The sequence below is a fragment of the Sclerotinia sclerotiorum genome, genomic scaffold, assembly GCF_000146945.2.
Source record: "Sclerotinia sclerotiorum 1980 UF-70 scaffold_14 genomic scaffold, whole genome shotgun sequence".
Classification (NCBI taxonomy): domain Eukaryota; kingdom Fungi; phylum Ascomycota; class Leotiomycetes; order Helotiales; family Sclerotiniaceae; genus Sclerotinia; species Sclerotinia sclerotiorum.
The window spans coordinates 575,992-590,110 of NW_001820822.1; the positions used below are offsets into that span (position 1 = coordinate 575,992).

The 14,119-nt window shown below is 43.1% G+C and overlaps 5 protein-coding genes across 5 annotated transcripts; 4 read left to right on the forward strand and 1 right to left on the reverse strand.

The window, feature by feature from the left end:
* Positions 1–782: 782 nt before the first annotated feature.
* SS1G_09823 (hypothetical protein) lies at positions 783–3,302 on the forward strand (the record flags this gene model as incomplete). Its single annotated transcript, XM_001589140.1, has 4 exons — positions 783–1,253; positions 1,440–2,353; positions 2,453–3,161; positions 3,222–3,302. The coding sequence occupies 4 exons, from the start codon at positions 783–785 to the stop codon at positions 3,300–3,302; spliced, it is 2,175 nt and encodes a 724-aa protein (XP_001589190.1).
* A 1,467-nt stretch (positions 3,303–4,769) lies between these two features.
* On the forward strand, positions 4,770–5,126 carry SS1G_09824 (predicted protein; the record flags this gene model as incomplete). Its single annotated transcript, XM_001589141.1, has 2 exons — positions 4,770–4,853; positions 5,034–5,126. 2 exons carry the CDS (start codon positions 4,770–4,772, stop codon positions 5,124–5,126), a joined length of 177 nt encoding a protein of 58 aa, XP_001589191.1.
* Positions 5,127–5,835: 709 nt separating this feature from the next.
* On the forward strand, positions 5,836–7,998 carry SS1G_09825 (predicted protein; the record flags this gene model as incomplete). Its single annotated transcript, XM_001589142.1, has 4 exons — positions 5,836–6,024; positions 6,522–6,790; positions 6,955–7,297; positions 7,495–7,998. The coding sequence occupies 4 exons, from the start codon at positions 5,836–5,838 to the stop codon at positions 7,996–7,998; spliced, it is 1,305 nt and encodes a 434-aa protein (XP_001589192.1).
* Positions 7,999–8,566: 568 nt separating this feature from the next.
* SS1G_09826 (hypothetical protein) lies at positions 8,567–11,405 on the reverse strand (the record flags this gene model as incomplete). Its single annotated transcript, XM_001589143.1, has 6 exons — positions 8,567–9,019; positions 9,055–9,529; positions 9,859–9,979; positions 10,499–10,825; positions 10,933–10,966; positions 11,376–11,405. The coding sequence occupies 6 exons, from the start codon at positions 11,403–11,405 to the stop codon at positions 8,567–8,569; spliced, it is 1,440 nt and encodes a 479-aa protein (XP_001589193.1).
* Positions 11,406–11,696: 291 nt separating this feature from the next.
* Positions 11,697–13,442, forward strand: SS1G_09827 (predicted protein; the record flags this gene model as incomplete). The annotated part of the gene is made up of 3 exons (XM_001589144.1): positions 11,697–11,879; positions 11,945–12,223; positions 12,279–13,442. The coding sequence occupies 3 exons, from the start codon at positions 11,697–11,699 to the stop codon at positions 13,440–13,442; spliced, it is 1,626 nt and encodes a 541-aa protein (XP_001589194.1).
* Between the last annotated feature and the right edge of the window lie 677 nt (positions 13,443–14,119).

Genomic DNA, 14,119 nt, shown 5'->3' on the forward strand with positions numbered 1-14,119 from the left:
TAGTATTGTGGCCTCCGTGGTCCGTGCAATATTTCAGTATGATAAAGTCTGATTGGTTGGATAGTATCAATATAGCTTTTGAAAAGATGATTATCTTATCATAGAGGTTTTTGATAAATTTTGAATGTTTAGTTAGAAAGAAAAGTATTATATTACCAGTAACTGGTTTATATGACTATGACGCAAATTTCAATATAGAAATAATATTTAATGAATTTAAAAACTATTCAAGAGCTAAGAGATTCTACAGTTTTGATTGATCAATGAAATCTCAATCTTACTCCATTCCATTCCATCCGGTTTTGTCGGCTGAATGGATCATCTCCGAAAATTATTTATAATCTGCTTACTGCTTATCTCCGTCAGCTGTACCAGATCAGCAGCACTTTCATTCGTTATATATTCTGGTCTCGGTCTTTTCTTTCTCTTCAAAATATTTTGAACCGTCATAAATCCGAGCAACTTCAATACTACCTACTATCTTTTTAGCCTAGATCTACATTAATTCAGTACGCACGTGTCGACGCGACGATTCTTTGCATACCCAGCCAAATTCAACGGCAAATCCACAAAAAAGCCGCTCAATACACCGCGGAGGTTAAGTCTACCACAAGTAGTTCGATTTTGAACTGTTCCTGGCCATGGATATCAATTCCATCGTCTTGCAAAAGTCAAAAAATGAAGGAGATCCTCCTCCACCCCCTGCTCAACCTCGGAAACGTCGGAGGCCAGCCCTATCTTGTATACAATGTCGACGTCGGAAGATAAAATGCGATCGAAACATGCCATGTGGTCAATGTGTCTCGTCCAAGACACCAGCATGTCAATATAGTTCGGATCCGACCCCGGAGTCGAAAAGGCCCCGCGCTAATGGAAATGGCCAATACCATGTTACACCTAGTCCTGGAAGTACTACCAACGCATCATCCAACTTGAATAGTATTACGGACAATGTAACTAATGGAATGCCATTAGTTTCTGCAGACTTCTGGAACGAGAGGACTCCCATTGTTGAGGGTCCACTACCAGTTCGTGGACAAGTCGTCGTACCACCTCAAAATCCTTCGGACCCCTCCGTACAAGCTCTTCTGGACAGAGTACATAAATTGGAACAGGCTATTTCTGAAACTGAAGCTATCAATGGTGGTCCAAATGACACTGCTTCTTCATGTGTTAAAGGACCTAGCCTAAGGGGTAGTCTTTCCAAGACTAGATTCTTTGGGCGGAGTCATTGGATGAACTCATTTGAACAAGTATGTTAACATATAATATCTTTTCCTAAACCGTATCATTTTGTTGCCCTAGCTTTCTCCTATCATCTTTCCTAATTCAATTTACTTTCATTATTCAATTTAATTTCAGTTAAATATATACTCTCGCTTAAAAATATTACTTGTATCAAGTACTGCTAATTATCCTAACAACTGCTAATGTGTTAGAAGTTCAAACATATGTCCAAATTCAAAGAGCTTGGGCCACTAAGTAAAGGCGGGGAAATCTTCGATCTCTTGAACAAATGCAAGGCATTGGGTAGAAAGATAAAAGAATATCAAAGTCCTGAATCGTCAATACCCAGTGGATATCGCGATTATGTCCCGGAGAAAGAGATATCAGACCGTCTTGTCAATGCATATTTTCGAACCTTTGAATCCGTCTACCGTATATTACATATACCAACATTCGAAGAGGAATATGCATTATACTGGAAGGATCCTGCGGCAGCAAGTACGGCGTTTGTCATGAAGTTACTCCTCGTCATGGCCATTGGTACATGTTTTTATGAAGATCCTATACTTTCCAGTTCCTTACATTCCAAAGCTCAACATTGGATTGCCGCTGCTCAAGCTTGGGTGTCCGCACCGTCTGAAAAGGACCGTCTTAATATTGTTGGTCTACAAAATCATTGCCTGCTTATCATAGCTCGTCAAGTGAACTCGGTTGGCGGCGATCTCACTTGGATTTCTGCTGGATCCATCTACCATCTAGCCATGTGCTTAGGTCTTCATCGTGATCCGGTACACTTCCCCAAAATGGGACCATTCCATGCAGAGATGCGACGGCGACTTTGGGCAACCGTTTTGGAACTTTCGCTACAGTCCAGTCAAGACCTTGGAATGTCACCTACGATCAACAAACAAGATTATGACACCGAGCTACCAGCAAACATTGACGATTCAGAGATCAGTGAAACCACTACAAAAGCACCTGCGCCAAAGCCGGAAGGAACATTTACTCAAACTTCGATCCAAATATCACTCATGCGGTCTTTCTGCACAAGGCTCGAGGTAGCAAAGTCAGTCAACAGTTTTAGAAGCGAGACTTCATACGAAGAAACGCTACGCCTAGGATCTGCGTAAGTGCCTCTCTTAAAAATTTATTCATTTATCATGTCTACAAACATAGGCTGCGCAAGCGATGGCTTCAAATGTGTTACTAATGAATCAACTCGCAGACTCTCTTCGATTAGTCGTTCTAGCTCAGCATCACTACATTCTTTCTTCGCATCCAATTCTGAGCAAAAGCCAAACCCATTTCAAATTAAGATTCATGATTTTTTCAACACTCATTTCCTGTTAGCCTTACATAGGCCTTACGCAGTTAAAGCAAGAGCCAATCCAACCTATTACTATTCGCGAAAGGTTTGCCTAGAGACCTCTTTATCTCTCCTTGCACCGGCTATAGCACTCCCAGAACGATTTAATTTATCTCAACCTGATGATTGGACCCTACTTACCTGGACCGCATCAGGCCTCATCAAAGGGACCCATATACACGCATACATAGAACTTGGACTAGAGCTGAACCAACAACTTGAAGAGGATCCTCCGCTACCGTTATCGATCAGTCCGCCACCACCTCAGCAGGTAGAAATTCTACGCATGCTTCGTAGTGGACGTGATTGGACTTCTAACCGAATTATGAGAGACGATACCAATATCAAAGGTCATGTTTTCCTATCATGTCTTTGTGGTCAAATTGAAGCTCTGCAGAAAAATGCTTCTACTGAAGACGGAATCGTTACTGAGGCACGGAAAAGTGTGGAATATTGTCTACAGTTAATGAAGGATAAACTCAGAAATCAGGAAGCACAGATGAATGCAGAAGCAAATCGTAATCTTTCCATGAATCCCGGTCTTGATGGCGTTAATTGGGATGCAGTAGTAAGTTTTTTTCATAGTTCTTGTTATTGAATTTTGACCTGATGAACTAATACTGCATAGATGCAAGATCCGGGTGTGGAGTTTGATCTTCCAGGTGATTGGGTTTTCTCTGGCTGGGAAGATAGTTATTTATGGGTTTGAGATGATCCCCATTTTACGTTGTACGATTACCTGTATGTTAGAATTAGTTAATTTACATGGTTTAAATGAAGACCATGAAGTTATATTTAGTTCCGTCATTTTGTGTTGTTCTTTGATGTTTCTATTGGGACGATTCACACTACTTTAGTTCCTGAATTTTTTCACACCGAGTATGAATGGTGTGCCATTCTGTGGTAAATTTATCAGACCGACATGGTTGACAAGCTGTCGACAATCATTAGAAGTCATCTAATTATACACTGTAATGCTTAAGCGCTTACTTTCATACTCCGAGGGGATATGGAGGAAATTTTTGAGCGGTGTAAGAAAAAGGTAAGTAAAGCATTGCCTATCTAATCATTTATGTTGTTTGCAGAAGATAAAATGATGGTATCGATTATATGGCAGGAGGTTCGTCATCTGAGCTAGTAGGCAAAGAAGGAAAAAGAGAATAAATCCAGGGAAGCGCACAGCTCTATCTAGGAAGCCACTCATTCATGATTCAAAAAATGTCTAGGATATCCATTCAGAGGAGACCAACAATAACAACCATCATGCCAAGAAAAATTCCAAACTCCACACTCATCACCAAAACCCCTTCCTTTCCTTCACCTCTGTTCTGTTGCACATCTCAATTATCTCTATAAATAATAAATATATCTATCACATAAGTATTCCTAGAATCTTCACAAAAAAAACCTCGACCTAGACCGCGGATGATGAATAAGGATAAAGATGGAGATATCTAGGTGGAAAAGTGGAATTAACCGCGCGCTTGAGAAGACTATAGCTAGTAAACTTCATAGGAATAGGAATTTCTTATATTCCATCCTTTAGGTTAGGGTAAATTTATCAAGACATCAGCCTGCCTTTTTCTTAGAAGGAATGGAATGTAATACTAGCAGTTTATTTTGACGTTAGTTTTAGGTTTATCGATATCATCAATATCGTCAAACATGTCAGCCTTGTAATCCGTCAGTAGTGGCCGGCCCACCTGTCTGCGTCAATCCTAATTCATGGTTAATAGGTAACAGGTAACACAAACATATTAAGCGCTTCCGCGACTGGGGTTTTGCTTTATTTTAGACAATGGCTTTGATTGCTGGTCTGCAATTCATGAAAGTTTACATAGTTTGATTACATAACATAGCCTGATAGTTTGCTTTGATAAACTTTGTTGCATGTCTTCATTTGAGGTTCTATTATTATCGGTTTTGGGAGGGGCGGCCATGTTATGTTTGGTTTGTGTGTATGCGAGAGTGTGTACTGTGTAGTGGGTGGATGGTAGTTGGGCTTGTTTTCTTATACTGGAAGTCCAGTGATACCGAGATGGTATATCACTTTGTTAGTCAAGATTGAAGACTCGTCGTGCACCTTGGACATTATAAGAGAATCACTGTCGTTTACTGCAATGATGTGGCTTGTTGATTTTCGGTAGAACACTGTTTAAGTAACACCTCACTCATCATGAATTTAGAAAAGGAGGTCAAACTACCCATCTCCCTCAACACGTTCTTCTCAGCCAACTCTACAAATATCTTCCGCAACCCAGTAATCTTCCCAAAATAAGACACTCAAGCATAGCCAAGCCTGAATTTACCATTTGTTGCACATCGTACTTTGGGGCTCCAAAAATACCACGTCTGCCCTCGTTCCTTTCATTTCCCTCCCATCTAAGATTATCGAGTGTAAGTTAAATTTAGATATATTGTATCTAATTATATGAAATAGGATCCTGCATATCATCAAGTAGTCGAAAACCCCTGTGGCGTTTATAAGCGCCTGGGTGGAGGTGCTGATGCAGCGAAAGTGGGGTGGACTTGAGGGAGGATTTTCGATAAGCGATGGTTTTCTGCGCCAGATCTAGGTCTTTGATGTCAAAATTGAGACTAAGTTAGGAGTTCATATTGTTATATGCCAAATATATGTCCTTCTGTGGGTCTTATGGATGGAGTGGCCTTAGAACAAGATAAATGTTGAACTGGTTCAAATAACGTGAAAATCATGTGACATTGAAAAAACCTGGCTAAGTTGGACTCAAGCATCACCACAGCTTGGCAGTGCCAAATCGATACAGTCTCGAAAATTGGCATAGGCGTATCATATATTAGAGCCTTTCCCAAAAAATTTAGCCATAATTTGCCTTTATTTGACCTATTTTTGGACAATTTTCCTCCTGGCCGCGTTAACAAGGAGTTAGATAAATCTATTTTGTTCCCGCAACGTTGATTTCTAAATTACTGATGATTTTTAACGAGGATAACTGATTGAAGAAGATGCCATGAAGCGAATGTGTAGTCACGTAATTCGCATCTGATTGGCTCGTACTTGCAATACGCAATCTGCCTGGTAGCACGCTAAAGCATATTAACACATCAACATTTCAGTAAATCTTTCCAAGTAAATTCCTAAGAGAAAAATTCATCCACCGTTTCACAATGAGCAATGGCGAACGCAACGCAAACAATTGCATCCACTGTCTGAAAAGTTGCACGTTCATGACTGTACCAATTTCGCCCATTGATAGGTCATAATGGATACCGCCAGCTCAAGAGAACATAGTACTACGTCTTTGATGAAATATATTCTACACATTGTTCGTTCTGAAGTGTTGGGTAGCACAAAGCCTGAAACGCGGCAGGATATTGCCAATGATTTTATCACGATACACTACGGTGTTGATGAGAATGATGTATTATCGGTGATGAGTCAAATGGTGAGAGTAGGTTATTTCACTGTATCACATTTTATTGAAAACAAACTGATGATGTATATCAGGAACGAATTTTGCTCTTCCCTCACGGCCATGCAGGACTCTCTCGGAAAAACAAACATGGAAGTTTGTTGGAAATGTCTCCCATATGTACCATTCATCCTCGATGTGATGTAGATAAATATCGAGTGGACGAAGCATGCACTGAACATCCATATAAATATCTTCTCGATCCGCATTCGCCTGCAGGAATAGAATACAGAGTGCGGAATGCTATTACTAGGGAGAGCAGATCCGAAAGATCCGGAAATTTCGCCGACGACATGGCTATAGTTATCAGACTAACAGCAGGGCCAAACCTATCGAAATCACCTAGTGATTCAGATGTTCCACTACTTTCTAACACGTTCTAACGTCTTAGGGTCTGACATGCCAGAACTAATGGTACTGTTGTTGCATCGCACGCATGTTTTAGAATGATTGCTGATATCTTATAGCTATCACAGGCTGCTGGTTTACTTAAAGACCAAGTTCGTGAATTTTCCGGAGAACTCCAAGCAGCACGAGAGAATATGGGCATCGAATCTGCTTCAAATGTGGCCCCCAGAAACTCTTTTCATGATATTGAAAGCAGCTCTGAGGACCACTCTAGGCTAGACCCATGGCCAGATGCACCAGCCCTACCGGACACTCCACGAAGCCTTCCAACAGGTAAAGCAGGTTACTTCCCCAAAATCATTGAGATTACCCGAGCACTTACGCGATTAAATTCCAAGTACCCAACGATGATATTGAGCTCGTATTCGAAGACAATGAGCCGCGTTTAAAATGCCATGACTGTATCGGGCGGCTCTACGAATTCTCACCGTCCCCTAGCTACACTCAATACATAAGAAACCACGTCGAAAGCGCTATCCATGCTGACAAAGTTGAAAGCAGAATGGCACGAACTGGTGAGAAGCCCGTAGGAACCACATATGTTGAACAAAGGAAGCAAAGGCTTCATCTTACCAGGGAAAAGGATCCTCAAATTTTTAGATGGACCCATCGGCACAAAATTAATCAAGCGCAAGTGCCTCAGAATATGTCCACTGCGCGTATCCAGACTACGAAATTTGTCGTGTCTGAGGAAAATCCAACTATAACGCCTGCTACATCTCCTAGCCATTCATTAAACGCTTCTAATGGCTATCAACTAAAACAAGCTGTGATCGGCACTTCCGACAGGCGTTCGTATGTGGAAGCCGAATACTCTGATTCTAGAGGCAAACGCACCCGCCTAGTCAGTATATGTTCAGGACAACCATCTTATCTCATCGCTGCTGAATTCACAAACTGAAACCAATTAAATTTTTTATAGACACATGCCCAAAGCAGCACTTTTCATCCACCATCGGCAGTCAACTGTGGAGATACTTCGGACGACAAAGTACCACTGGGTGGCAGAACAATTGACAAGAAACCACAGCCTCGATCCAGGCAAGATCAGCAGCAGATAATCAGGCTGCAGCGGTGACACGCCAGAGAAAAGTGTCAAAGGACACAGCAAGGTACGCCGCGGAAGCACAATTCAAGGAGTTAGAAACCGAACGGAATGCCCAAAAGGAAACCATAGACAAAATGTCCGAGGAACTTCACAAGCAGCGAAAGATTGCTGCGACTCAGCAGGAGATACTTGAGCATTTAATAAAGGAAAACAAGCGACACTTTGAACTAACGAGCCATGAGTCTTTGAACTCCACAAGCAAAACATTGTCAGCGTCACATGATGACTGCGAGAATGAGATTGTACGTCTTAACGTGAGCAGCGAACGTCTTAAGAATAGTAGCGATGCTGCTAAAGCTGTGGCTGACCAGCAGGCTATTGACCTTGAGGCTGTTAGACAACGTCTTCATGTCTTAGAAGATCATGATTTGGGGGCGGAGGATGATGTACAAAGACGAGCTACTCGGCTCAGGGACCAGATAAATGGTGGAGAATAGGAAAATGCTGCAGGTGAGAAGTGGGTAAGTCTTTTTAGAACTAGTGTCATAATATGTTAGCCACCGTTTTATATGATCATAAAACAACAAGCGCACGACTTTACATGTGAATGATGTCTGAATAGTGACCTCCGAGGTGCAGAGATCTAATGCGAATGTTTGTCCATCATTAGTTACTACCTCGAAGTGATTAGGGGGGCATTATCTCAAAGTATTTAGGAGGGTTCACGAGCCAACTGAACATAGTGAATAGAATTTTGAGAGGAATTATTGAATTTATTTTCAAATTACTTAAAGCAGCATTGGGATCTTCAAAGCAATTGTTATTAAAAATGAGTCTAACAAAACTAACTGTCACACTCAAGAATACTGGGTAAAGTATCTTGTATTAGAAAATACTAAGCTAAGGAGAAAAGAAGAAGGAAAACAAGAGTAGAGAGTTTTCCTGTGATTAAATACAAACGGAGCATGCCACGTGATCCGGAGGTGTGAGGCGTCACACTACCCCCCTTCTCAAACGTCAAGACTGTCCTCAGGCTTGAGCCATACGTTTCCGCTGAAGCAGGGTCTAGTTCTCCTCTTTGTCGTCCAATCGATCTTCCGGAACCTTGTCTTTCAATGCGCATTCTAACCAGTAATTAAGATTCTTCGGTGGCCCGGGTAAGTCAGGGTACTCGTTGTGAAAAGCTTTTAGTGCTAGCGGTGAGTTTTTAAGGTCGGTAGGTGAGTATTCACCGAGGTCGGTATCGAAACCACGCCATCTAACCCTGTAGCGGAGCAGTCCGTAAACTTTGCGGACTGAAAGTATTTTTTCGACTTCCCACTCCAAGTTGCCATCGACCTCTTCAGGCATAGATGATGCATGAGCTTGTCCAGGCAAAGGATCTTCTGCGGCTTTGCGGAGCTTCTCAGGATTAAAGTACGGGTATACTTTGAGTTCTGCAGGCAATTCTAGCTTGAATGCGTTTCCGCGTCTCTCTAGGATCCTTAGGGGCCGCTCATCTGATCCCCAAGTTTGCGACTAGGCCGATTAGTCCTCCAGGACTTAGTACTTACGTATACCATATCCCCGATATCGAAATCAACTTCGCGACGTCCTTTATTAGCTTGCATTCTTTGACGTTCTTGTGCGACTAGCATATTAGAGCTAGCAATTTTCCAAGCGTTATATAGGCGTTCGGTCCACGCTTGAGCCTCCCTTCGATTCCATCTAGCGGCGGCTGGTGTTCTGGCGGGGATTTCCTTCCAATCGAAGCTGGTGCGGGGTTCGAAACCTAAAATCGTGAAGAATGGGGTTTGTCCAATCGATTCTTGTATTAAGGTAGCTTGGGCGAAATCCATCATAGGTATCAGCTCGTCCCAGTTGTCTTGGTAGAAATTCACGAAGGGGCGTAGGCGTTGATCGATGTATTGATTCATGTTTTCCGTTTGGCCGTCTGTTTGGGGTGGTCTGCTGTAGATAGCTTCATTTTGATACCTAAGATCGAACATACCTCCGTCCAAAAGTCCGAAACGAATTGTGGGCCGCGATCTGAAACGATACTATCAGGTGGTCCGTAATAAGGGTAAATTCGTTCCAAAAACATTCGAGCGAGATCTCTAGCGTCTGTGGTTTGGAAGCACGGAATGTTGTCGATTTCTTGCTCAATCGACACATGAATACCAGGATTGCATCGTGACCGTTTTTTTGACTTCGGGAAGCTCTTGAAATCCATCGTTAGATGCTGCCAGGGTCTTTCAGGGACAGGGAGCGGTTGAAGCAAGCCGGGAGTCTTGTCACGGGGTACATGAGCACGTCGGCATATGCTGCAATTGTGAATATATCTTTCAACATCCTGAGGCAATCCTTTCCAATAATACCGTTGTACCAATAGTTCCTTCGTTTTACAAATACCAGGGTGTCCCGTAGAAACTTGTTCATGCGCTTCTTTGATCAAGAGTGTTCGTAATGGTCTGTCAACAACCATAGCGTTTGGTACCACTAGCTTACCAGATCGAAGCAATAAGTCATCAACCATCGTTCATTTCCCGCTCGCTTCTGTTCGTGCTAAGGTGCGTTGTTCTTCTAGTTCTGCTGCAGTGCGGTTAGCCTGCAAAACCTGTAGCATCTGTCCCAGGCCAGGATCGATATCTTCCACGAGAGGCGCTAATACTTCTGCTCGCACTTCGTGGGAGAGCATCGTTGGCTTTAGAAGAGTACCGAGGCGGTTGGCCTCCATTCGCTCTTTTTGGCTCTGTATATCGCCGTCGCGCCGGGTTAGGGCGTCGGCTTGTACGTTTGCTTTTCCGGTGCGGTATTCTAAGTGGAAATTGAATTGGGACAGGTATTCCGCCAATCGTGCTTGTCGTGCCGTCAGCTTTTTGATTCGCATAAAGTCCTCCAGTGATTGATGATCAGAATAGACCTGGACGGGATTTTCGACGCTTTGGAGCTCCACTCGCCACTGCTGAAATGCTTGTAGGATAGCCAGCATTTCTTTATCATGGATCTCGTAATTACATTCTGCAGGATTCATAGTCTTAGAGAAGAACGCCAACGGATGCCATTCCTTTGTCGCAGGATCCAATTGGGAGAGAATGCTACCTGTCACCCCGTCGGAAGAGTCCGTCTCTACCTTAGTGAGGCGATCTGTATGAAAGTAATGCAGGACCGGAGCTTCTGTTACAGCTTGTCGCAGTTTTTCGAAGGCTTTTTGACAGTCCGGATCCCAATCGAAGGTTCGTCCCTTCTGCGTGAGCTTATCTAGAGGGCGTGCGATTCGTCCGTAGTTTTTGATAAATTTGCGATAGAAACCGCAAAATCCGAGGAAACCTCGCACTCCTCTGACTGTTGTAAGCCTTTTCAAGGTCAGTATATCTTTGATTTTTTCAGGGTCAACTTCCAAGCTTTCCGTCGATACGTAGAATCCCAAATACTTGACTCGTGACACTAACCCACACAACCAACCTCCTTGTGATCCGATATAGCCTAATTTATTAGCATGCTTGCTTAACCTAGCTAGTTGTATTGAGAACGCCTAATTAAGCTTTGAGGCATTGAGAACTCCTAATTAAGCTTTGAGATTACTAGGATGGGAGATTAAATACCTAGCTGGAATCGTATCTTCCCATTGGTTGAAACATTGACGACAGGCGTTCTTCGCAACAATTCCCACACTACTTGCACGAGACTGTGCGATTATCTTTATGGGAGTCGGGAACTTTGGCGGGGAAAGCTTAACACTCCTTGATAAATATCCAATTTGGTCATCCAACTTGCCTACTTCAATCAATGAAGGGAAAGAGATATGGTGGAATGATGATCCACAACAACTTGGGACGGTTTTACGGGGAGTCCAACTGTTGGTCTTCGATATTTGAGTATTCAAATTACGTACTACAACGACGATAAGGTAACGTATACCCATTCTGCCTGGCGCCACCAACAGTTTGTTAAGACAACGAAATTCTCACTTGAAAGAGCCGATACTATTTACTTTTCCTTATCAATCTCCACTCTGCCATGGAACCCGTATATATAATAGTCCTCGCACAAGACCACATCTTTCGAGCACTCTCCAGAAACATTCTTTCAGGAACGGCTCTGAAAGGCAAACAATCACTACATACTTTTTACAAGCTTATGCTGCCCTATTTAATTGATGAATCGTCTTGCATTTTCTAAGAAAGGGTCTGAAAGGGACCACACACTTCAAAACATGGACAGGAATAATATTAGACTCGGCGTATCTGAGTCAGACTCGCCACCTTCGAGTCCGCACGCGAATCCCGTACACGTCTCTACAGGAAAGAATGATGCCACACAAGATCGCGCAAGCATTTCTGCGGAAACAAGCCTAATTTCGAAGGTCATAATCCATCCATCATGTGTGGTGGGAGTTGTAAGTGACCTGTATTTCCTACAACGCTGTATCAGTTTATGCGGTCACGAGTCTGACTTTTCAAGACTCCCTCGTGGGACTTGGCGAAGAAAGCAATCGAAAAGGTCGAGAAGGAGTTTCCGGATGACTTACCCTACATCATCACGTACGAGAAAAAATATCTAGGAATGACATGTCAAGAATGCAGCCAAATTGTCAAAGTAGGTGCAGATATCGCAAATGTCAGGAAACATGCGTTTAGCATCTCTCATGGTGTCATGGTCAAACGAAGGCTGAAATCGAGAGGCCTCAAGGAGGTCTTAACTGGGGAGGTCGAGGTCCGGAATGACAACATAAACAAATCGGTAGTACCAATCCAAGACGGAAGACAGGCATCAACGTAACTCACTGAAACAACAGCAAAAGGAGTTCTCACAACAAAACTTGTCGAAAGATGGACCCCTGGAATCACTTGACGATTTAGATAGTGAGCGACAACCATCGAAGCGCCAACGTCTCACGCCTGCTCTCCCTGTGGAAAATCGTGATGCCCAATCTAAAAACTACCAAATAGCTGTGTCAGTGGCTCAAGCATCTAAACACAGCGGGGTATCTCCTGTTGTATCCGAGACCTCTTCCCATGAGGCTAGAGTCAGGTTAGCGAGTGTAGAAGGCAAGCTGGAGGAACAGAAGAACATCACCGATAATCTGGCTAAACTTGTGCCGAATTTGGAGGCCAAGCTGAAGGGACAGAGCGAGAACTCGAGACAAATGTTCGCGACTATCGAAAACGGACTGAAGGCACTCAAAACAGAGACTGACAAGTTGATGACATCGTTTAAAAATCCCGGAGGCTTGATGAACATGCACGATGCCACTGAATTGCAATACCACAAGAGACAAATCGAAAATCTCGAACAGACGATATCCACATATCGTTCTGATTTTAATCAATCCATAGAAATTCAACGAAGTCAAATTCGAGCCACTGGGGACCGGATTATCCTATCAGAAGGGTTCACACATGCACTCAAAAGAGAATTAGACAACTTAGCTCATAGCACCACAGATCAAATAGCTAATCATGCTGCAGAATTGCACAAGAAGCTGGAAGATTTTACTAGCTGGGTCGAAGAGCAGCACTTATCACAACATACATTAATTACGAAAGTGGTCGAACAAAAGATGTACTCAATTGAACCGATTATCGAAAGAGTTAAAAACATGGAAAGCTCAGGTAAAGAAAAAGATATTGATAGGGACTTCGTTATTGACAGCTTGGTACTATCAAGGCAGGTATTGGAAGCGGATGTGAGGATGCTGAAGGAAGATGATAAAACTATGGAGATGCGTGTCGCAGATTTGGAGGAGAACAATAAGAATCGAGATTGCAAGGTTGTGGAGCTGGAAAAAATATGTGAAAATTTAGTAAGATTTGCGAAAAGCCTGCCCCAAAACGGTGTAGGAATAGTTGCGCGGGGGGGAGGGGGCCAAAACGGTGTAGGGGGCCAAAACGGTGTGGGAGTAGTTGGGTGGGGGCGAGGTGGCCAGAATGGGCAGGGTGCTGGGGGTCCGCGTTTCTAATGTGGCTGTTCCTTGCCTTCTTTTACTTCCTGGCGTCCTTTTAGGGGAGCCAGCCATGCCGGAAATGTCACTTATCATCTCCTCTTCAAATTTATATGACAAGTATAGACAAATCCACATGCCAGCTTTCACTCTTTCGAGCTTGAATTGGTCGCAATGCCACGATCGCTATGCAAAATATGCCCGCTTATTCTGATATATATATTCGGTTCAAGGTCTCCACTGGGGGTGCGAATCGACGATTATTTGAGTAAATTCTTAGGAAGCAAGATGTGTGATTATGCATGCAAAGGCTACTTCAGGTGCATTGGAATTTCTTCAGACGCATCAGAACGTATTGGTATGATAGGTCATGCCCAAAGGTTTTGTATGTATGAGTCTGGTCGACGCCAGCTTCGGCGGGAACAATTCCAATTCGCGAGGGTATTCATGGTGAGCAATGGACTGGCAAGCAAACGCGGAGCATTACCTCTATTACCCCGCAGTTTCTTAAAATAAAAAAAAGTTAAAAGAAAGGCATGGTATCTGAACCTATTAGCTAGGAAATGCATGTTTTGTAGATTGTGCATACATTGAACCCTTTCACTCTTTCGCACTCCTTCCGAGTCAGTCCTTTCAGCGTACTGGTTTGCAAATGGGTATAAAATCGCTTCATCCCCTCTGTAATTGCTATCTCA